Below are 21,486 nucleotides of genomic sequence, written 5' to 3'. Positions count from 1 at the left end.
CCCTCTAAAGATACCCATGACACTCTTCAAAGAAGTAGATCAAACACTTATGAAGTTCATCTGGAACAATAAACACCCTCGAATAGCTAAAGCACTCCAAGGGAAAAGGAGTATGGGAGGCATTACTTTCCCCAACTTTAAACTCTACTACAAATCAATAGTTATCCAAACAGCATGGTATTGGAATAAAGATAGACCCTCAGATCAGTGGAATAGGCTTGAGTTCTCAGACAATGTTCCCCAGACATACAATCACCTAATTTTTGACAAGGGAGCAAGAAATCCTAAGTGGAGCAGGGAAAAGCTCTTCAACAAGTGGAGCTAGCAGAACTGGTTAGCCACTTGCAAAAAAGCGAACATAGACCCCCCCCCAGTTAACATCATATACGAAGGTAAAATCCAAATGAATTAAAGACCTTGATATCAGACCAGATACCATAAGGTATATAGAACAATACGTCAGTAAAACACTCCATGCCATTGAGACTAAAGGCATCTTCAAGGAGGAAACTGCACTTTCCAAACAAGTGGAAGCATAGATCAACAGATGGGAATACATTAAGCTGAGAAGCTTCTGCACCTCAAAAGAAATAGTGCCCAGGATACAAGAGCCACCCACCATGTGGGAGAAACTATTCACCCAATACCCATCAGATAAAGGGCTAATATCCAAAATATACAGGGCACTGACAGAACTTTACAAGAAAAAAACATCTAATCCCATCAGAAAATGGGGCGAAAAAATGAACAGACACTTTGATAAAAAAAAGAAATACAAATGGCCAAAAGGCACATGAAAAAATGCTCCTCATCACTGATCATCAGGGAGATGCAAATCAAAATAATGATGAGATACCATCTCACACCACAGGGATTGGCACACATCACCAAGAATGAGAACAATCGGTGCTGGCGGAGATGTGGAGAGCAAGGAACTTTTATCCACTGCTGGTGGGAATGCTGTCTAGTCCAACCTCTATGGAAAGCAATATGGAGATTCCTTCAAAAACTAGAAATTGAGCTCCCATATGATCCAGCTATACCACTCCTAGGAATATACCCTAGGAACACAAGACTATAATACAAAACCCCCTTCCTCACACCTATGTTTATTGCAGCACTATTCACAATAGCCAGGCTCTGGAAACAACCAAGATGCCCTTCACCAGATGAATGGCTAAAGAAACTGTGGTACATATACACAATGGAATATTATACAGCCGTCAGGTGCAATGAAGTCATAAATTTTTCCTATACCAGGATGTACATGGAGTCCATTATGCTGAGTGAAATAAGTCAGAGGGAGAGAGAGAGATGCAGAATAGTCTCACTCATCTATGGGTTTTAAGAAAAATAAAAGTCATCTTTGCAACAATCCTCAGAGATAATGAGAGGAGGGCTGAAACTTTCAGCTCACTTCATGAAGCTCACCACAAAGAGTGGTGAGTGCAGTTATAGAAAAAACTACACTGAGAACTACCATAATCAGTGAATGAATGAGGGAACTGGAAAACCTGTCTAGAGTACAGGTGGGGGTGGGGTGGGATGGAGGGAGATTTGGGACATTGGTGATGGGAATGTTACACTGGTGAAGAGGGGTGTTCTTTACATGACAAACCTAATCACAATCATATTTGTAATCAAGATGTTTAAATAAATAAAAAAAATACTAAAAAGAAAAAAAGAAAGAAAAGTTTAGCATAGAAACCATGTCAGGAAATGCACATGGCAGATAGGGCCATGAAATAAAACTGGATGATTCCTATGGAAGAAAAATAAAAGACTGGGGCTGGAGAGATAGCATGGAGATTGGGCATTTGCCTTGCATGCAGAAGGATGGTGGTTCAAATCCTGGCATCCCATATGGTCCCCCGAGCCTGCCAGGAGCAATTTTTGAGTGTAGAGTCAGGAGTAACCCCTGAGTGCTGCCAGGTGTGATCCAAAAACAAACAAACAACAAAAGAAAAAGAAAAGACACTACTGTAATAATACTTAGAGACCATAAGGATTAGGGCTGGAAGGACTGGCTCACGATATGGAGCTCACCACGAAGAGTGGTGAGTGCAGTTAGAGAAATAACTATGCTAACAATGGTAGTGAGTGAGAGAAGTAGAATGCCTGTCAAGAATACAGGCAGGGGGGTGGGGGAGGAGGGAGACGGGGGGCATTGGTTGTAGGAAGGTTGCACTTGTGAAGGGTTTTATATAATTTATCTATATTAATTAATACATACAATTAATATACACATTATATTTACATAGTATATATAAATATATATTTATATAGACATAACATAATAATTAATATAACTAATATCAATATGGTTTAAATATATATTTATAGATAAAGATATATATTAATATATTTTATATATTTAAATATATAAAGGGCTTATATATTATTGAAACCCAACTACAATCATGTTTATAATCTGTAATCATGGTGCTTAAATAAAGATATTATTTAAAATAAAAAAAAGGAAAGAAAAAAGAACAATCACCAATTCCCAAGAGCCTGAAACGCGAAGCTGGAGAGAGAATTTTGTCCCACGAGAGGCGCCGTCCCGGGCCACGCCCCCGCTTTGGTCACATGACCCCACAGTCATCCGGGCCTGTGGCGGAGACAGGACGCGAAGCTCGGCCGCGTCTTAGGGGCTGTCGGCGAAAGGCGGCCAGGATGGAGTCGACCTTGGAACAGCATTTGGAGGACACGTGAGTGGTGTGTGAGTGTGGGGGTGTCCGGCCGGGGCGGAAGGAGCAGCATTGGGGACCCCGTGAGGCCGCTCTTAACGGCCATCATCATTGTTGCAGCCGCAAGACAGCGGCTTTCCCTCGTGACCCGGAAGCAAAAACCCAGTGACCCGGAAGTGAAACCCGTGTCGCCCCGTCTTGATTTTCATGGTCCAGGCCTAAGGGCCATCCTCCTACCTCCTACTTGGTGCTTTTTTTTTTTCTTTCTTTAATTAATGTCTTTATTTATACAATTTGCTTACAAACATGATTGCAGTTGGGTTTCAGTCCTATAAAGAACACCCCCCTTCATCAGTGCTTCATTCCCATCACCAATGCTTCTGGACTGGACTGTTCTTTTTTTGTTTTTTTTTGATTCACACCTGATGACTCTCAGGGATGACTCTCTTGATTGATTTCTTTGGTTTACATGTTAAAAAGATATTTCCCCATTGCCTTCTCATTTGGCTTTTCCAAAACTTCCCCTTGGTGGTGGGCTTTGTTTATCCTAAGAAAGGCTACTTTGTAGGCCTGGAGGAGGAGCTGCCATCTTGGTTCGTGGTTCCATGTGGTGGAGTGGCTGTCTTGTGGATGAACAGCTCAGAAATCGCTCCTGACTTGGGGGAACACATATGGAACCCCTGGGGATCGAACCCAGGTTTGTCTTGGGCCAGCCCTGTTCAAGACAAACGCCCTACTGCCTGCACCACACCTCTCCAACCCAAGAATTGGACTGTTGTTCTAAGTCATATTCCAGAAGCGGGTCCACTGTGGGCAGGAGGCCCCTGCTTCGAGGAATTGAGTTCTGCAGTGTAGACCAGCGTGTAGGTTCTTATCCGGTACCCACTGTGATGAAGGACGCCCCGTTTGGGGCTGTGTGGGGAAGTACTACCTTGGCACAGGGCCTGCAACTTTTTAAGCCCCCACTTCAAGAGTCTACCTAGTGAGCCCATTGTTTCAGTGGTTGGGTTTTTTGCCCTATGCCCTCCCGGGTGATGCTCGAGGGACCATGTGGGATGGTATTGGGAATCAAACCCCGTTCTACATGCAAAGGGAACACCTCACCCTTGTAATGTCTCGAATCCTGGAACAGTTCCTTTAAATGAGTTGGTAAACTATTGCATGCACTCCTAAGAGGGCCATAAAATCCTAGATAATGCAGTTTGCAACCCTTCAGAATGTCACTGCACCTGCCACCATAGTTTCATCAGAAACTGGTTTTTAGGTTTATTTTTAATATAATTACTTATTTTATTAAGCACTGTGGATACAAAATTGATCATGATTTAATTTTAGTTATAGGATGTACACTACCCTTCACCAGTGCACATTTCCCACCACCAGTGTTCCCAGTTTTCCTCCCACTCACCCCCATCCACCTCCTCCTACCTCTGAGGCAGGTATCTCTCTCTCTCTCTCTCTCTCTCTCTCTCTCTCTCTCTCTCTCTCTCTCTCTCTCTCTCTCTCTCATTTTCACTATTGTTAATGAAGGGATACCATGCATATCACTTTATCCTCTTTCAGTTGTTTTATTTATTGGGGGGGGGTTATTTGTCATGTAGTTTTTTACCTATAAAAGTAATAATGCAAATAAATAAAAAGACACACTGAGTTAAAGCATTTATATCCCAATAGCCTGCTAATTTTAAGCCTGTGAATCACTTTATTCTCTGTTTTATCCCTCTCATGCCCTGACATTAGAATGAAGAATCCCTCCATTGTTGGTGTCCTGTGCACAGATTCACAAGGGCTGAACCTGGGCTGTGAGTATCTGACCTTGACCTTTGGTGGATTACACACTTCCTGTTGGGTGTGGGCTGGGAGCCTGGTGTTCTGTAGCACTCATGTCCTCACTTTCCACTTTTAGGTGATTTCTGAGAGATGATTACTAGATAGAAATGGTAGTGTTTTAGGATTTTTGTTTTTCTCATTTTTGGGGGGAGGGGGTTCTCACCCAGCTGTGCTCAGTGTTTACTCCTAGTTCTGAGCTCAGGAGTTCTGGTTGTAACACTGAGGTCTATTTAGGGTGCCAGGGATTGAACCTGGGTTGGCCGCAGCCCCTCAGTTAATTTTTGTATTTGTTTTGCTAATTTTGATAGGGGGGGTACATCTGGCAATGCTCAGGGGTTACTTCTAGTTCTGCACTCAGAATTATTCTCGATGGGTCTTGGAATCATATAGGGTGCCAGGGATCAAACCTGGGCTGGGTGCGTGTAAGGCAAGCAGTTTATTCACTGCACTATCACTCTGGCCCCTCAGTTGACATCCTTGTTTTTCTTTTCTTCTCAGTTGACATTCTTTTTTTTGTTTTTGTTTTTGTTTTTTTTCGGCCACACCTGTTTGATGCTCAGGGGTTACTCCTGGCTAAGCGCTCAGAAATTGCCCCTGGCTTGTGGGGACCATATGGGGTGCCGGGGGATCAAACCGTGGTCCTTCCTTGGCTAGCACTTGCAAGGCAGACACCTTACCTCTAGCGCCACCTCGCCGATCCCTCAGTTGACATTCTTAAAGGTAGAAATGTTCTTTTTTTTTGTTTGTTTGTTTTTGGGGCCACACCCAGTGACACTCAGGGCTTACTCCTGGCTATGCGCTCAGAAATTGTTCCTGGCTTGGGGGAACCATATGGCACTCGGGGGATCAAACCTTGGTCTGTACTAGGCTAGCACTGGCAAGGCAGATGCCTTACCGCTTCACACCACCGCTCTGGGCCCCTAGAAATGTTCTTTTAGCTTCAACACTATATCTCTATACTGGGATCATATTTATTTTTTTCCAGGGAAAGATGAGATAGTGACCATAGTTACCATTTATTGACTTTGTCATTTGCTGGCACTGCTAGGTTTATATCGTATATCATGTCATTTTGATGGTGACTTTGTTTACTATAATTGTTTAAGTGCATTTAAAAGTGAGTGAGTTGGCAGTAAAAATAGGTAGATTGAGATTTGGACATACCTTGATTCCACCTCGTGCTCACTATTTGCTAATAGAATAAATTTGGACCAGAAAGAGCCTTTATAGGGACTGGAGGGATAATATTGAGGTTAAGGCACTTGCCTTTCTCGTGTCCATGATAATTGAATTCCAGCATTATGTATGGCTCTTGAAAAATCTCCAAAACAAAGTGATCTTTTGAGCCTCAGTTTCTTCACTGAGGTAATTATAATAATTTGTTTGGTGATTATAATATTATAATTATAATTAAAAAATAACATTGAGCTTTTATGTTTTCCGGACACCACTATTGTTTAAGTAGGTAAAACAAAGAGGCACCTGGGCCAGGGATATGGTAAATTGACTGGAATGTATGCTAATATGCAGGGGCCCTGGTTCAGCTCCCAGCAACACATGGTCCCAAACAGAACCAGACATAGCTGTTAATCACCATTGGATATGGCTCAAAAAATAGGGGTGGATGGAAGTAAGGGGGAAATCAAGGCACAGTTCTTCAATAGAGGTTAAGTAACTTGCCAAAAGACATAGCTGATAAGTGGCTGAACTAGGATATGAGATTGGCTTTACAGCCTCTTAATCACATTGGTACAGGTTATATTTGTAAAATACTTAGCAAAGAACCATACATAATATTTATTAGATCGTAAGAAAGAATGATAGATGGGGGCCGGGCGGTGGCACTGGAGGTAAGGTGCCTGCCTTGCCTGCGCTAGCCTAGGACGGACCGCGGTTCGATCCCCCGGCGCCCCAGATGGTCCCCCAAGAAGCCAGGAGCAACTTCTGAGCGCATAGCCAGGAGTAACCCCTGAGCGTCACAGGGTGTGACCCAAAAACCAAAAAAAAAAAAAAAAAAAAAAAAAAGAATGATAGATGAGGAACTAAAAAGTGAATAAAGCTTTAGTTTTGTATTTTTGTTTTTGGGTGGGTCATACCCAGTGGTGCTCAGGGCTCTTTACTTAGAAATCGCTCCTGGCAGGCTCAGGACCATATGGGATGCCAAGAATCAAACCGGAGTCTGTCCTGTGTTGACTGTGTGCAAGGCAAACACCCTACCACTGTGCTATCTCTCCGGCCCTTGAATAAAACTTTAAGCTGATTAATCCCAGAACTAGTAAATTGGGGATTCCTAACTCCTTAGTTATTTTTTCTTATGACAAGAATCTTTAAAGCTCTGGATGGGCAGGTAATTGAAATAGACCATTTGTTAACTCTTATGTTTTATATGTAAACAGGTAGTTGGGGAAAAAATAGTCAAAATGTTTTTGGGGAACTGGAATGATAGTACATTGTGTAGGACATTTGCCTTGCACATGGTTGACCCAGGTTCACCCCTCGGCATCCCAATATGGCCTCCTGAGCCTGCCAGGAATAATTCCTGAGTATAGAACCAGGGGTAATCCCTGAGCACTGTAGGTTTAGCCCCCCAAATCCCCCCTCAAAAAAAAAAAAAAAGGATTTTTGGTGGAAGAGCCTCCTGAGCAGTGCTAAGGGCTGGAGGCCTCAATGGTAATAAGAGCCCAGCCCAAGGCTATGGTTCTGCTTAGGGCCCTCTAGAACTTCAGCTGGCAATGCTTGGGGGAACCCTGTGGTGCCCCAGGCTTAATCAAATCCAGCTTGGTGTGTGCTGGGCTTAGCTCAGACTACTGTATTGACTCCCAACCCCCAGGCAAAATATTTTTCTTAATTTTTGTGAGTCACTTTCCGGGTTCACTAATAGGATGGTTGAATTCAATGTAAAAGTCTAAAAGTAAATTCTTTCCAAGATTCCCCAGAGGAAGGCTGCATTTTGTCTAGTTAATGTGTTACTGTGTCTCCTCTGACAGTGGCAGGCAGGTCTGTCACCTGGCTTCAGTTCAGGCAGGTAGACTTGTAGTAGATTGTAAACATTAATTACTTTTTGTAATTGAAGCCCAGGGATGAAATATCTCCAGGCTAAAACAAACATTTATGAGTAGCTAATTCAGTTGATTTTTGAAAAGTTATTCTAGGAGAAATAACTGCTCCCAAAGACTCACATATAGTGTCAGGGTGACTTTATAACTCCTGTATACAGACTTTCGTTTTATTATTTTTGAGCCTCACCCGGCGATACTCAGGGGTTACTCCTGGCTTTGCACTCAGAAATCGCTCCTGGCAGGCTTGGGGGACCATATGGGAACCTGGGTCCGTCCCAGGTCATCCACATGCAAGGCAAACACCCTACCAACTATGTTATCGCTCCAGCCCTCCTGTATACGAACTTTTATGTCCCTGAGCCCAGCAGAAGGAAATCCCATTTCTCGCGAAGAATTAGTTTGAACAAGTATCTCTGCTCACTCATGTTTTTGTTCATCTCACCTTGGAATTTGTATATTTCAGTAAGATTCCCTTTAGATAAATTTATAGCTTGCAGATTGACTTAAATTATAGCTTTCTTACATGCTGAGGGTAGTACTTAAGAGTTGGTGATGGGTATGACCTGGAGAAAATGGAGGGCTTGAGTTAGAACTGTTGTCTAACTTTCTCACTGATGTAACCAGCTGAGTGTCCAAGCAAAATCATTTCATGTTAGCCCCAGCCTAAGAGATAATTCCTTTGTGCAAATATTTCAATAAAAGATACTTTTGTACATTGTTTTGGATAGCCAGTCACCATAATGTCACCCTGTCTTCCAGGCCGTGGAACCCTTTCAGATGAGCATGCTGGGGTAATCTCTGTTCTAGCTCAGCAAGCAGCTAAGCTAACCTCAGACCCCACTGATATTCCTGTGGTGTGCCTGGAATCAGATAATGGGTAAGTTGATGTCAGCACATCATTTCCTTATTTTAGCCAGGAAAAAACCCAGGCTGAGCACATGCTTTGCATGCAGGAGCCCTGTGTTCAATTTCTGGAGCCACGTGATCCCTACGCATTGCCAGGAGCAACCCCCAAATACCACTGACTATGACCCTTAAACCAAAGAAAGAAAATAAAAATGGGGGTTGGAAAGATAGCACGGAGGGTAAGGAGTTTGCCTTGCATACAGAAGGACAGTGGTTCGAATCCCGGCATCCCATATGGTTCCCCGTGCCTGCTAGGGGTGATTTCTGAGAGCAGAGCCAGGAGTAACCCCTGAGCACTGCCGGGTGTGACCCCCCCCCCCAAAAAAAAAGAAAAAACAGTGGGGCAGGCGGCATTTTCTAGATAAAATTATCTTCTAAAGTTAAATATAAATTCCAAATTCCTCTTGGTGCTAGAGCAATAGCACAACAGGGAGGGCATTTGCCTTGCATGCAGCCTGCCTTGCTTGGTTCGATCACTTGCATCCTATCTGATTTCCTCAGTCTTACCAGGATTGATTTCTGAGTGCAAAGCCAGGAGTAATCAATACTTGATGAACACAACGCATGTAGGCTACCTACCCCCCCCCCAATCCAAGCTCCTAAAGGAAGAGGTTATATATAGTTTATTAGGTCATGATTATATTTGTTCTTCAAGAGCCTTTTACATATCTAAGATTAGGTCAAGTCTGGTTATAGCGTCAGCTTTGAGGTGAGGGAACCAATCTGGTTTTGACCCCAAAACTAAACACCTAAAAAAAATACTTCGGGGAAGATTTCTCACATTTAGGACAACAATAATACTTGGTTGCTTTTTCTTGGACAGGGTTGGAGATGTTAGTGCCACACACGGGTCACATCCCAGTGGGGAATTGAGGACCGGAGGTTCTGGGTCTTCTTCGAGCAGAAGCTGGTTCAGTGCCATTATCTCCTAGTTCTCGGCTGATCTCGAAGCAGTGGGCAGTGATGCTGAGAAGACTAACAAGACTTACTGAGCTCAGTCTCTCCGAGGGGTTAACCAGAGTCAGGTTATGTCAGGGCTGAAATGATAATACAGTGTGTAGGGCACTTGCCTTACACACAGCCAACCTGGGTTGCCCACAGAACTACCAATGATGTAGAGGGGCTTCACAAAACTATTGAGGAAATCAAGATATAAATCTATTTACAGGGGCCAGAGCAGGGTGGCACAAGCGATAGGGCATTTGTCTTGCATGCGCTAACCTAGACCATGGTTCAATCCCCCAGTGTCCCGTATGGTCCCCAAGCCAGGAGTGATTTTTTTTTCCTTTTTTTTTGGGGGGGGGTCACACCCGGTGGTACTCAGGGGTTACTCCTGGCTGTCTGCTCAGAAATAGCTCCTGGCAGGCACGGGGAACCATATGGGACACTGGGATTCGAACCAACCACCTTTGGTCCTAGATCGGCTGCTTGCAAGGCAAACACTGCTGCGCTGTCTCTCCGGGCCCAGGAGTGATTTCTGAGCACATAGCCAGGAGTAACCCCCCTGAGTGTCACCGGGTGTGGCTCAAAAACCTCCCAAAAAGTATGTTTATAGTATGACTCATAAAAAGAGGTGGGGAAATGGTAGAGTGGAAAGGCATAGAGAAACAGTAGCAATAAGTTTTGCTCTTCGGTGTCAAGATTATAGGCTCCATTTCAGGTTTTTGTATTTTATTAATTGCTGTATTTCTCAATTTTTTTCTCTTAATACATTGCTTTAAACATAGAAAAGTGATGATATTTTTAGTTGTTTTACAAACGTAAAGTGTTTTACAAAGTGTTTTAAAGCTTTTTCTGTGTTTCCTCCCCAATCTTTCCTACTGGTTACATGGTTTTCACCCACAGCTGCCTTGGAGTAGCCCTAAATAGAACAGCATCTTTTCCCCACCAGTAACTTCTTTCTGAGCCATTTGCCCCTTCCCTTTCAGGAATATCATGATCCAGAAGCACGATGGTATCACCGTGGCCCTGCACAAAATGGCTTCCTGACATCTCACGTCTGTCTCCTGCTGTCCAACATCTGGATGGGAGCCCTGTGGACTGTCAGAATATTAGGAAGAACCAATCATGTTTTGAAGCCACAGTTCACTTTGTACATAGAGTTTTGTTATGTTCAGTAAATCTTGTTGGAGGAAAGCTCACTTTTCTGAACTCTTTTCAGTTTTGTGTTTTTCATTTCTTTCTTCCCAGTGGTGGGAATTTGGACCCAGCACATACAAGGCAGAAGTGTTCTATTACTGAGCTACAACACTGAGCCTTTTCTGGGTTCTCTAAAGTCTCATCAGAGGTTCATCTTTTTCAACATCCACATCCACTACTATGTTGTCTTTTAGAAACTTCCTGAATAACACACATTGTCACAAATGTACCTACAGATATTTAAAACCCTGCTCTATAATAATAGCAGCTTGCATCATTAAGTACGAGGCATGTACCAGAAACTCTGCTTCTCAGTAACAGCCTAGTATAAGAAGTAGGGACTTATCTCATTCATGTGTGCAGTGTACACAGGAATGACTCACTTTCTTTTAATCATCTCTGTCTTTGCCCTGACCAGTGGTGATCCTCTTCTATGAATAAACCCAATAGTACTGTAGTCATTTCTGAAGCATGCCTGTGTTTGGGAAACCTCCGTTGTGATTTTCTTTCCCATCCCACTCCTGTGATCACCATTTTTGATAGAACAAAGAAGCACGTATCTGGAGGTGGTGAGGAGTATATTACTTTGGCCTGTAAGGTGGGAGGTAAGATGCTGGCAAGTAGGACAGCTACCTCAGGAACAGGTATAACTTTTAAGAATCCCAGGCCTTGTTCAGTTAGAATTAGGCTTGTGAAGCTGGAAAAAGCTTATTTGGCTATGCAGATACTTTCTTGCTAGAGTTCCTGGTTCAATCCCCATCCAGTCCTGCATAGCCCCACGTTGAACAAACCCTGAAAACTGCTGAGCATTGCTTAAAAACTACCACCACTAAAAAAGAATGCAATTTATGAGAGTTGAGTTTGGAGGGAGGTGTTATGGCTGGGTTTTGGGGGCCACACCTGGCAGTGCTGGGGGACCATGGCTGCCAGAAGTCCAACATGGGTCTGAGTGTAAACAAGACAACTTTAGTTCCTATAGTTCTCTAGTCCCTTTGAGCATTGAGTTTACTCCTGCATAATCCCTTTGGTGTTTACTGTGTTGTGGCTCATTTTTTCGAGGGAGGAAAAAAGCTTCCTTTTGTTTTGGATTTGAGACATACCAGTGACCTCAGTAGTGCTCAGGGATCACTTCTGGTTCGGAATCAAACCAGGGCCAGCAGCAAGGAAATACCCTTAGCCCCCTGGTCTTCTGTCAAGCCCACCTCTAGCTCATTGATAAACTTTGTCAACCTAGAGTAACAAGAACCAATCCTCAGCGAAGCTTTGGTTGTCTTCCTGGGGCTATACTGGGTGTTGCTTGGGGCAATCCCAGTGGAATGTTCAGGCCTTTCCTGGAAATACTTGGGAATCATTAATCTTATGGGGAACCTCTTCATCTTACCAGCTATCAGCCTCAGTTTAGGAAGTAAGAAACAGGCTCAGCAAGAAAAACCTAAAGAGGCAGAAAGGGAGCTGAAGAGAAAGCAAAATCAGGGAATTGAGTCAAGCAACTGATGGGACAGAAATGGCACCTAACAGAAAGCTATAACAGTTGTATTGGTCAGTACATCTTTGTGGTCCCCTCAATAATTCATACATATCCTGGATGGTCGCTATGGACAGATGCCAAACCTCACTGCTTGATGGCAATTAGAACAAAATTCTAAGGTCTCACCATGGGCTTCACAGTCCTATACGATCCAGCCCCTATCCTTCCCTTCTGCCCACATACCTGCCTAGCACCTTGAACAAAGTCAGTAAATGAATGAACACCTGAACCTACTCATTTACTTTTCCCCCTTCCCTTGATTTTTGTTGCCATGGCTACAGGGGTCACACTCGTGTTGAACTCATGGATCACATGCTTTTCTGTGTAAGGTGTCCAGAACCCGAGTTTGCTGCTGGGACTAAGCTGGGAATGTAGGAAGGAATAGGGGATCAAATTCTTGGTTTCATGCATGGAAGACAAATGCTCCACGACTGAGCCTTTTCCCTGGGTCCTCATTCATTGTTAGGACAGCATTTGAAGGAGGGGATAGTGCACCCAGGTTTATGACTAAACAAAAGATTTGAGCTTGGAAGGGCCCTGGGCTGGAGATAGAATCTTGTGGAGAATTCTGATTTTGGGGGGTGTTTTTCTTTGGTAAGATACTCCTACTGGGATGTGCATAATCTTTGTGAACCCAAACCTCCTGATTGCAAAGCATGCCCATTAGCCTTTCAACTCTCTGCTGGCCCCTATGGTTCCACTTGATTCACAGGGTGCTCTGACCTTTGGTTAAATATTACTTGGGTGACTATGATGGTGCTTCTGGATGAAAGGGTCGTTTGAATCAATAGCTAGTATAAAACAGTCTCTCAGTGCTGAGCCTCATTGAATCCCTTGAAAGAGTAAACAGTATGAGGAAGGAAAGGCTCCTCCTCAGTATGATTACCCATCTTCCACCCAACTCATCCTAGATCTGTCTGAGCACTTGGGAGCAAGTCTCTGACTTGTCAGCCCCCAGAATCACGTGCCAGCTCCCCGGAAGCAGGTTTCTTCCTATCCCCATCCCATCCATTCCACGTCTCTGAGAACCCCAATGAATACAACACCCAGGAATGATGATTCACTGGGATAACGCACAGGATGCAGTGTGGAATTTTACTCATGTAGCCCATTATAAACTGATAAAAATCAGCAAAGGGAAGATGGGAAAAGCCCAGAGGACAGTGGGCTGCAGGGTCCCCAAATATCCCCTTTCCTGGAGCTACAAGGGAAGCACTTTATCCATGAAGGAGGGATTGTGGGACTTGAGACCACAGAAGATGGGGGAAGAGACCACAGAAGACAGGGGCAGTATTAGTGCTCACTAGTAGCGCATTAGAGATTTGGTGCTCAATGGGGCTTTTATTGAGGGAACTGGTCACTGGAAATTGCCCAAACACAAGTCTCACTGAAGGAAAGCAAAGAGTTCAAGTATAAACTACCAGTACTTTTTTTTTTTTTTTTTGAATATCAACAGTTTATACAAAGTGGTGTTCTTATTATCCTAGGAATGTGCTACATTCAGAAAAACTAATCTCCCAGATGCCAACCAAACGGCAGTCTTGTCAGTGTGAATGAGGACAGGAAATGGTTCAGCTGAAAATTAAACCTCAGGGGCTAGAGCAGTGGCACAAGGCTGACCTGGGATGGTCTGCGGTTCCCCTGGCGTCCCATATGGTCCCCCAAGCCAGGAATGATTTCTGAGTGCATAGCCAGGAGTAAACCCTGAGCATCACTAGGTGTGGCTCCCCCCCCAAAATAAAGACAATAAAACCTCTGTATTCTTCATGGAAGTGCTGTATTGTACTCCAATCCCAACCAGTGGAGTCTGGGTAACAGGTAAGCAGACCCTGGTTTGTGGGCCACTTCCAACAGCACTCGGGGTGGGGGGTTACTCCTAGTAGGCTTTGGAACCATATGGGATGCTGAGGATCGAACCCAGACTGAGTATATGCAGGACAAATGCCCTACCCACTGTGCTTGTGCTACGGCCCCTCTTTAAGAACAAGAGTTAGAAGACGAGAAGTTGGGTGAATTACGTTTATGTTTACAAAGTTGCTTGAGTACAGATACTAAAGGTAGTTTTCTGCTGTTGCTTACACCTGGTTTTGTGTCCAGTGAGCACTCCTGGTGGTTCTCCGGGAACATTCATGGTGCTGGTACTGAGCCAGGACCAGTCGTATGTAACACAGCACCTTAACCTTAGCCTTTTACTATTTTCAGCCCAGATGCTAAGATGTGAAGTAATACTCCAATGATATTTAAAAATTTGAGTGTAGGGGCCGGAGTGGTGGTGCAAACAGTAGGGCATTTGTCATGCATTTGCTAACCTAGGGTGGACTGGTTCGATCCCCCGGGGTCCCATATGGCCCTCCCTCCAAGCCAGGAGCAATTTCTGAGCGCATAGCCAGGAGTAACCCCAGTGTTACCGGCCCAGAATGCATAAAAAAAAAGAAAAGAAAAAAAGAGTGTAACTCCCAAGTAAGGGGGAAGTATTTATATATTTTTGTTTGGGGGGGCCTATCGAACAGTGCTTAGGGCTTACTCCTGGCTCGGTACTCAGGGATCACTCCTGACAGTGCTCAGGGTATCACATAAGGGTGTCTCAAACTGAATCTAGATTGGCACTTTATATGGTCCCCCAACACCAGCTAGGAGTGATCTTTCAGTACAGATCTAGGAGAAAATCTGAGCACCACTGGGTCTGGCAATGAAATATATTTTTAAATTAAATATTGAAAGAGTAAAAAGCACACACACACAACCAGACCTAGAGATGTTTAATTAAAATGCTTCTTTGTGTATACGCATAACGACAAACAACTCTTTGAAATGAATTCAGCTCTCTTTTGGGTTTTCTGCTACTGAAGGTTTGTTCAAGTCACACCACATCACTGCGTCAATTTTCCACCCTCAAACTCTAGGGCTTCTTCCAAAACCACATGCTGTCCTGCAAATACTTTAATTCAAAGTAGCTTAATTCAGTTTTTCAAAAAGAATGTGTATAAATATGTGAATATCTTTCAGATAAAATATAAAAAAATACACTTTGGTCTCAAAATACATTTTGGTTTAAAACCTGGAATGCTTATACTAGAGATAAAAGGCAACTTCCTGTTGACTTAAAAAGTTTTTATTATGTTTTTGATGTAGAAGGTGGAGCAGAGGAAGGAAGTTGAATAAGAAAGGTGAATTATCCCAATAGTTTTTCAGGAAGTTCAACTTTAACTAATTCCAAAATATAAGAAGAACATCAAGTTTAAGATTATTCTAAGTAATAATTTACTTTCATGGGAGGTGTTGGGTTATAGGTAATCAAGTATAAAAAGCCATTAAAATGAGGGCTAAGGAGATGGCTCAAACTCCACTGAACCCAAATCTTCCATTGCTATAGGATAAAAAAGGGCTGAGAGCCGTGTTCCAGAAATATGTCTTGTCCCACTCAGGAAACTGTATGTTTTCTTCAGTAAAACAAGCACGTTCTAGCCCAGAAAGATGGTTCCAAAAGCTAGTGTGCAAACGTTTCTTACAGATAGCCTGCATTCCATCTTTGGGAGGTATCTGTGCTCTGTTGTCCCACCCACTGCCTTGAGCACTGGTAAATTCAGACATACCTAAAAGTATTTTTTGTTGGTTTATCTTAGAAAAACTCAATTCACTTTGGACAGTACCAAACCGGAAGTAGGTAAGAGTACAGGGCTGAAGGAAGTGGGGAGGAGCTGAGGGGGGCATGTGTGTGTGTGGGGCATATGTGTGTGTGCGGAAATACAGAAGGAAAAAAATAGAAGCTATTGCCTAAACAAGAATTTTTTTGATTCAATATAGCTTAAAGCCTACTTGGTTAGGACTGGTTGTTTTAGGCTTCAATTTTGGAACACCAAGACTTTTTTGCACACTTAGGTTTGGTTTGCTTATGTCTGTTACAAAAGACAACATTCAAGCCACCTCAGGCATAAAAATATTCCATTTTGTTTTATTTATTGTATATATATATATATATATATATATATATATATATGTATTTCGGGAGGGTCATACCCAGAGCTGCTCAGGGCTTACTCCTGGCAGGCTGGATGGCCTATGTGGAATGCCTGGAATTGAACGTGGGTCGTTTCTTTCAAGGTAAATACTTTACCTGCTATACTCTTTGTTCTGGCCTCTTAATCCTATCCCTTATCCTTACTAGTACCCCTCCATTCCCATTGTTTTAGTTGACTTCCATGCATTTGCCACAATACCAGAGGTGTTAGCTGAAGTACAACTGTACTTACGTGATAGGGCACAAACTTCTTCTTGTTCAGCCAGTAAGTTATCTAAGACCAAAAATCTATGACCTAAAATCAATGGAACAAGAAAGCCTAGTACTTCGGTTGTGTAGTTACTGTGGTCGTGAAAGTTAAGGATAGTTGCGGAGTTTGGGAACATTATCTTCCTGTGCATTAACAAAAAGAAAGATCAAGTGGTTGAAAAGTCAAAGAAGTAAGATTTTCATGTTGGAGATAAGAATAAAAATTCATGAATTTAAAACAATTACCCTTCTTAAGATATTCCCTGCTTTGGAGGAGCTGGAGAGATAGCACAGCAGTAGGGTGTTTGCTTGTACACAGCTGACCTGGGACAGACCCAGGTTCGATTCCTGGCATCCCGTATGGTCCCCCTGAGCCTGCCAGCGGTGATTTCTCAGCACGGAGCCTGGAATAACCCCTGAGTGCTGCTGGATGTGACCCAAAAACAAAATAAATAAGCGAACAAACAAAAAGAAAATAAAGATACTACTTTGGGAATGGAAGTACCTGCACAAGTTTTAACTTTGTCTCTGGTGGGTGTGCCATTCTTAGAATCTGGAGGTTTGTAAGGTATAACCACAACATTCAAATCCCTAAAATCTGACTGTCACCTGGGTACTGAGGAGACCCTGGTGTAATACCTTTCAAGGAGATTAAAGAAAAGTCTTGGTGCTTATGGAGAATTAAAAATGTTTTGTTGAGGCCCAAATCCTGGCATCCAATTTTGTCCACCCAGCCTGCCAGGAGCAATTTCTGAGTATAGAGCCAGGAGTAACACCTGAATACTGCTGGGTGTGACCCAAAAAAACAAAAACAAAAACAAAAAAAGTTTTGCACAGCAGTAAGATGTTTGCCTTGCACATGGCCAACACAGGATGGACCCCAGTTCAAATCCTGGCATCCCAAATAGTTCCCCCGAACCTGCCAGGTGCAACTTCTGAGTGCAAAACCAGGAGTAACCCAAGTGTCGCTGAGTGTAACCCAAAAACAAAAACAAAAAAGTTTTATTTGATTGATTTTTAGCTTGTGTGCCAAACCCAGCTATGTTCAGGGTGTATTCTTGGCTCTGTGTTCAGGATTTACTCTTGGCAGTATTCAAGGAATCACATGGGACGCCAGGGATCAAACTGGGATTAGACATATACAAGGCAGGAGGACTTAACTGCAGTATTGTACCTATCAGAGTGCTGGCTGCTGGGCTTGTACACATTTGGTTGAGGTGGGGGTCACATCCTTCCCAGCATGCCTTGGGGTCATACCTTAAAGTGAGATTTCACCAGACTCCCTAAAAGTGATCTTGTAAAATCTTGTTCAGGCTAAGTAGCCAAACAAAGGGCTCTCCATGACATTTTGAAGGATCTCTCAGATTTGAGATACCATATTTCCTCTCTTCTTGAGATCCCCCATGATATCCCAAGATTGCTTTCAGTAAATAATTGTCTTTACTTACCAGATAAGGCTTCCTCTGAGAACCCTGCAAGCAGTTGCCAGAACTTTATTAGTTCCATAAAGTCAACCTTCCTTTCCTACAACTGTCTGATGGAATCTGGCTTTAGGTAGATTCTCAAATATTCCACATTCCAGTCAGTCTTGGGAAGAAAAACAAAGCGTCCTACTGTGTCCTATTCTAGGAGTCAATTTTTATGGAGTTTTTTGTTTGTTTGTTTGGTAGGTTGGTTGGTTTTTGGGCCACATCCAATGACACTCAGGGGTTACTCCTGGCTATGTGCTCAGAAATCGCTCCTGACTTGGGAGACCATATGGGACTCTGGGGGATCGAACTGCAGTCCATCCTAGCTAGGCTAGCGAGGGCAAGGCAGACACCTTACCACTTGCACCGCTGCTCCAGTCCCTTTTACAGAGTTTTTAAGGAACTACAATGATGTGAAAATAAAGTTACTCAATACAGTCCCAAATTCTGGATGGATCAGGTAGAGAGAAAAAGTAAATGTCTTAGTTAAAAGGAATACATTACCACAGTTAGTTATAAGTCAGAGACAGTTCAAGAGAAAATTTAAGGTGTCCTTAAACCTGGAAAACAAAACATCAAGAATCAGAAATGTTTCAAGGAAAATAGGTTAAACAGTTATAATTATCATCACCAATTAATTTAATCCCATGTTACTGATGCCTATTCTGCTTGAATGCAATCTTTCCATTAGATCTTACCCCATTGAAGTTAATGATCTTAGAGTTACCAGAAACCTGTATTCTACACAGCAGACATCAGAATCCTCCTTATGAAGCTTCTGTTGATGGAGTTCTGCAAAATCATGAAGGTAAAACAGTAACTGAAACTTCAAAAATAGTTTAGGGCCAGAGAGACAGTACAGCAAACAGCCAACCTAGGTTCAATCCCTGCCACTACATATGGTCCTCTGAGCCACAAAGAGGAATGATTCCTGAGTGTAGAAGCAGAAATAAGCAATCCCCAACTGCCAGATGTGCCCCCAAACCAAAAAAAAAAAAAAAAAAAAAGAACACTAGAGGCTGGAGAGATAGTAGGGTCTTTGCTTGCATGCAGCCGATCAAACCGGACGGTGATTCGAATCCCAGCATCCCGTATGGTCCTCCGTGCCTGCCAGGAAAAAAAAAAAAACAAAAACAAAAGAACCTTAATAAAAGAAATCCTTTATACCCATATTTCCTATTTCTTTTTTTCTTTTTCTTTTTTTTGGGGGGGGAGGGATTGGGTTTTTGGGTCACACCTGGGGCCACTCAGGGGTTACTCCTGGCTCCTCAGAAATCGCTCCTGGCAGGCACAGGGGACCATATGGGATGGTGGGATTTGAACCACAGTCGGTCCTGGGACTGCGTGCAAGGCAAACGCCTTACCACTGCACTATCTTTCCAGGCCCCATATTCCTATTTCTAAATATTCTCCTTTCCTTTCCTGTTTTTATTAGTTGTTTCCATTCACCCTTGTATTTCGATTTTTAATTGCATATATTGATTAAAATTTTTCTTATGGTTCTCGGAGTATCATCAGCATTGGGTCCCTAGTATAAGCCAAGGACTTTTATTTTCAAAACCAAGTTATTCCAATCAGGTGCTTCAAAATCAAAACCAATGAATTATTCGTGGCTTAACATCAAGAAGCGGTATTCCCATAGATGGTTTCAAAGACACTAGATCACCCCACACACACATACACAACACAAGAATGGGATGCATTCTGCTTTTCTGTACACACACATTTTGGGTATTTCCATCCTGATAGCTAAGCAACCTACACATGGAAGAAACATGAAATCAGCCTCAAAATAAAAACCAGAAAACTCTGAGCTTGGGCTATTGACAAGTTGAAAGAATGTTTCCCTTATTTTGTCTGTGCCCCTAAAGCTTGTCAGAAATTTCCTTAAGAGCTAAGATACGAGGGCCCGGAGAGATAGCACAGTGGCGTTTGCCTCGCAAGCAGCCGATCCAGGACCAAAGGTGGTTGGTTCAAATCCCGGTGTCCCATATGGTCCCCCGTGCCTGCCAGGAGCTATTTCTGAGCAGACAGCCAGGAGTAACCCCTGAGCACTGCCGGGTGTGGCCCAAAAACCAAAAAAAAAAAAAAAAAAAAAAAAGAGCTAAGATACGAGGGGCCAGAGAGAGATAGCACAGCGGTAGGGAGTTTGCCTTGCAAGCCATCCTGGATCAGCATCCCATATGGTCCCCTGAGCCTGTCAGGAGCAATTTCTGAGGAGAGTCAGAAGTAACCCCTGAGCGCCGCGGGGTGTGCTCCCCCCAAAAAGTTAAGATATGGGGGTGGGGTGAGGTGGAGCCATAGCGCAGCAGTAGGGCGTTTGCCTTGCATATGGCTGACACAGGACGGACCTGGGTTCGATTCCCAGCATCACATATGGTCCCCCAAGCCAGGAATAACCTGAGTGTCACTGAGTGTGACTCAACCCCTCGCCAATAAAAAGAGTTAAGGGGCCAGAGAGAGCACAGCTGTAGGACGTTTGTCTTACACGCAGCAGAAGCAGGATGAAGGTGGTTCGATTCCCGGCATCCCATTGGTCGAACCCCCAAGCCTGCCAGGAGCCATTTCAGGAGTTACCCCTGAGCACCTCTGGGTGTGACCCCAAAGCCAAAATAAATAAAAAATAATAAAAGTAAAGAGCCTACATTTAGAGCCCATCCCAGGGCCCCTGCAAACTGCCTTTTCTAAATCAAACTTTCCTGATTTTTCCCCAGCGTAAGCGTCTTACTGAGAGAGCATGCAGACAAGTGATTCTTCGGGAAATGATTCCTCCATCCTCCAACCCATGGTTCTGCTACTGCTTTTTCTCTAATGTCACCACATCTCTCTCAATCGACTGGCACTGGAGTGCAACTGTGGAATCCAGCCTTTCTGGCTGCAAACTACTCCTGTGTGCCCTTACAGATAGAAAGCCTTTTCTTTGTTTTTTTTTTTTTTTTGGGGGGGGGGGAGTTTGGGCCACACCCGGTGACGCTCAGAAATCACTCCTGGCTTGGGGGTCCATATGGGACGCCGGGGAATCGAACCGAGGTCCGTCCTAGGTTAGTGCGGGCAAAGTAGATGCCTTACCCCTTGCATACTGTTTCGGTCCCAAAAGACACCTTTTCTGAACACAAAAGAGAGCTATCACTGTCTTTGGGAAGGGTTCATTGACTGAGGTACACCACAAGCAAATTCACGTGTCACACCCAAACAAAGATCTAATTCTTCCAAAAGCCATTTTTCTTCTGAACAGAATTTGAAAAAGGACAATCGGAAACAACCTTCCACTATCTACCTGGCGCCATTCTAAGAGAGCCAGGAGGTGACTTGCTAAAAACTCTCTCACTCTGCAGACTTTTACCTCTTTTCCTAAGACCCCATCTGAATGCTCTGGTGTGAATGGGATGCCACTTTCCCTCTGCCCTTAAAGAGATAATGACACCCATTTTTCTTCAGCACTCCTCAAAAATGAGTCAATTTATGCAAGGTTAAAAATAGGGGCTAACTCCCTAAAGTCAACCCCTGTTCAAATCTTGGCACTGCTAGGGGTCACTCCAAAACCCAAAGTCAGTAGCAATGAGGAGTGTGGCCCCAGCCTATTAAAAAAAAAATCAAT

The 21,486-nt window shown here is 43.5% G+C and overlaps 2 protein-coding genes across 2 annotated transcripts in view; one reads left to right on the top strand and one right to left on the bottom strand.

Moving 5' to 3' along the window:
- Positions 1-21,486, bottom strand: part of KCNC4 (potassium voltage-gated channel subfamily C member 4) — a 248,510-nt gene that overhangs the window by 33,052 nt on the left and 193,972 nt on the right. The window lies entirely within an intron of this gene.
- LAMTOR5 (late endosomal/lysosomal adaptor, MAPK and MTOR activator 5) lies at positions 2,597-10,626 on the top strand. The gene is made up of 4 exons (XM_049765830.1): positions 2,597-2,711; positions 4,431-4,492; positions 8,339-8,456; positions 10,414-10,626. The coding sequence occupies exons 1-4, from the start codon at positions 2,677-2,679 to the stop codon at positions 10,472-10,474; spliced, it is 276 nt and encodes a 91-aa protein (XP_049621787.1). The 5' UTR covers positions 2,597-2,676; the 3' UTR covers positions 10,475-10,626.

This window comes from Suncus etruscus, chromosome 19, assembly GCF_024139225.1.
Source record: "Suncus etruscus isolate mSunEtr1 chromosome 19, mSunEtr1.pri.cur, whole genome shotgun sequence".
NCBI classification, from domain to species: Eukaryota; Metazoa; Chordata; class Mammalia; order Eulipotyphla; family Soricidae; genus Suncus; species Suncus etruscus.
Note: the sequence above shows the minus strand (reverse complement) of the source record. Positions and strands in the feature narration are given on the sequence as shown.

What these genes read in the sequence shown, in the direction of transcription:
- LAMTOR5 (XM_049765830.1), top strand. Translation starts at nt 2,677, where the DNA reads ATGGAGTCGACCTTGGAACAGCATTTGGAGGACAC. An exon ending in GAACAGCATTTGGAGGACAC is followed by an intron (nt 2,712 to 4,430) that starts GTGAGTGGTGTG and finishes CCCTGACATTAG; the next exon opens with AATGAAGAATCCCTCCATTG. An exon ending in TGCCTGGAATCAGATAATGG is followed by an intron (nt 8,457 to 10,413) that starts GTAAGTTGATGT and finishes CTTCCCTTTCAG; the next exon opens with GAATATCATGATCCAGAAGC.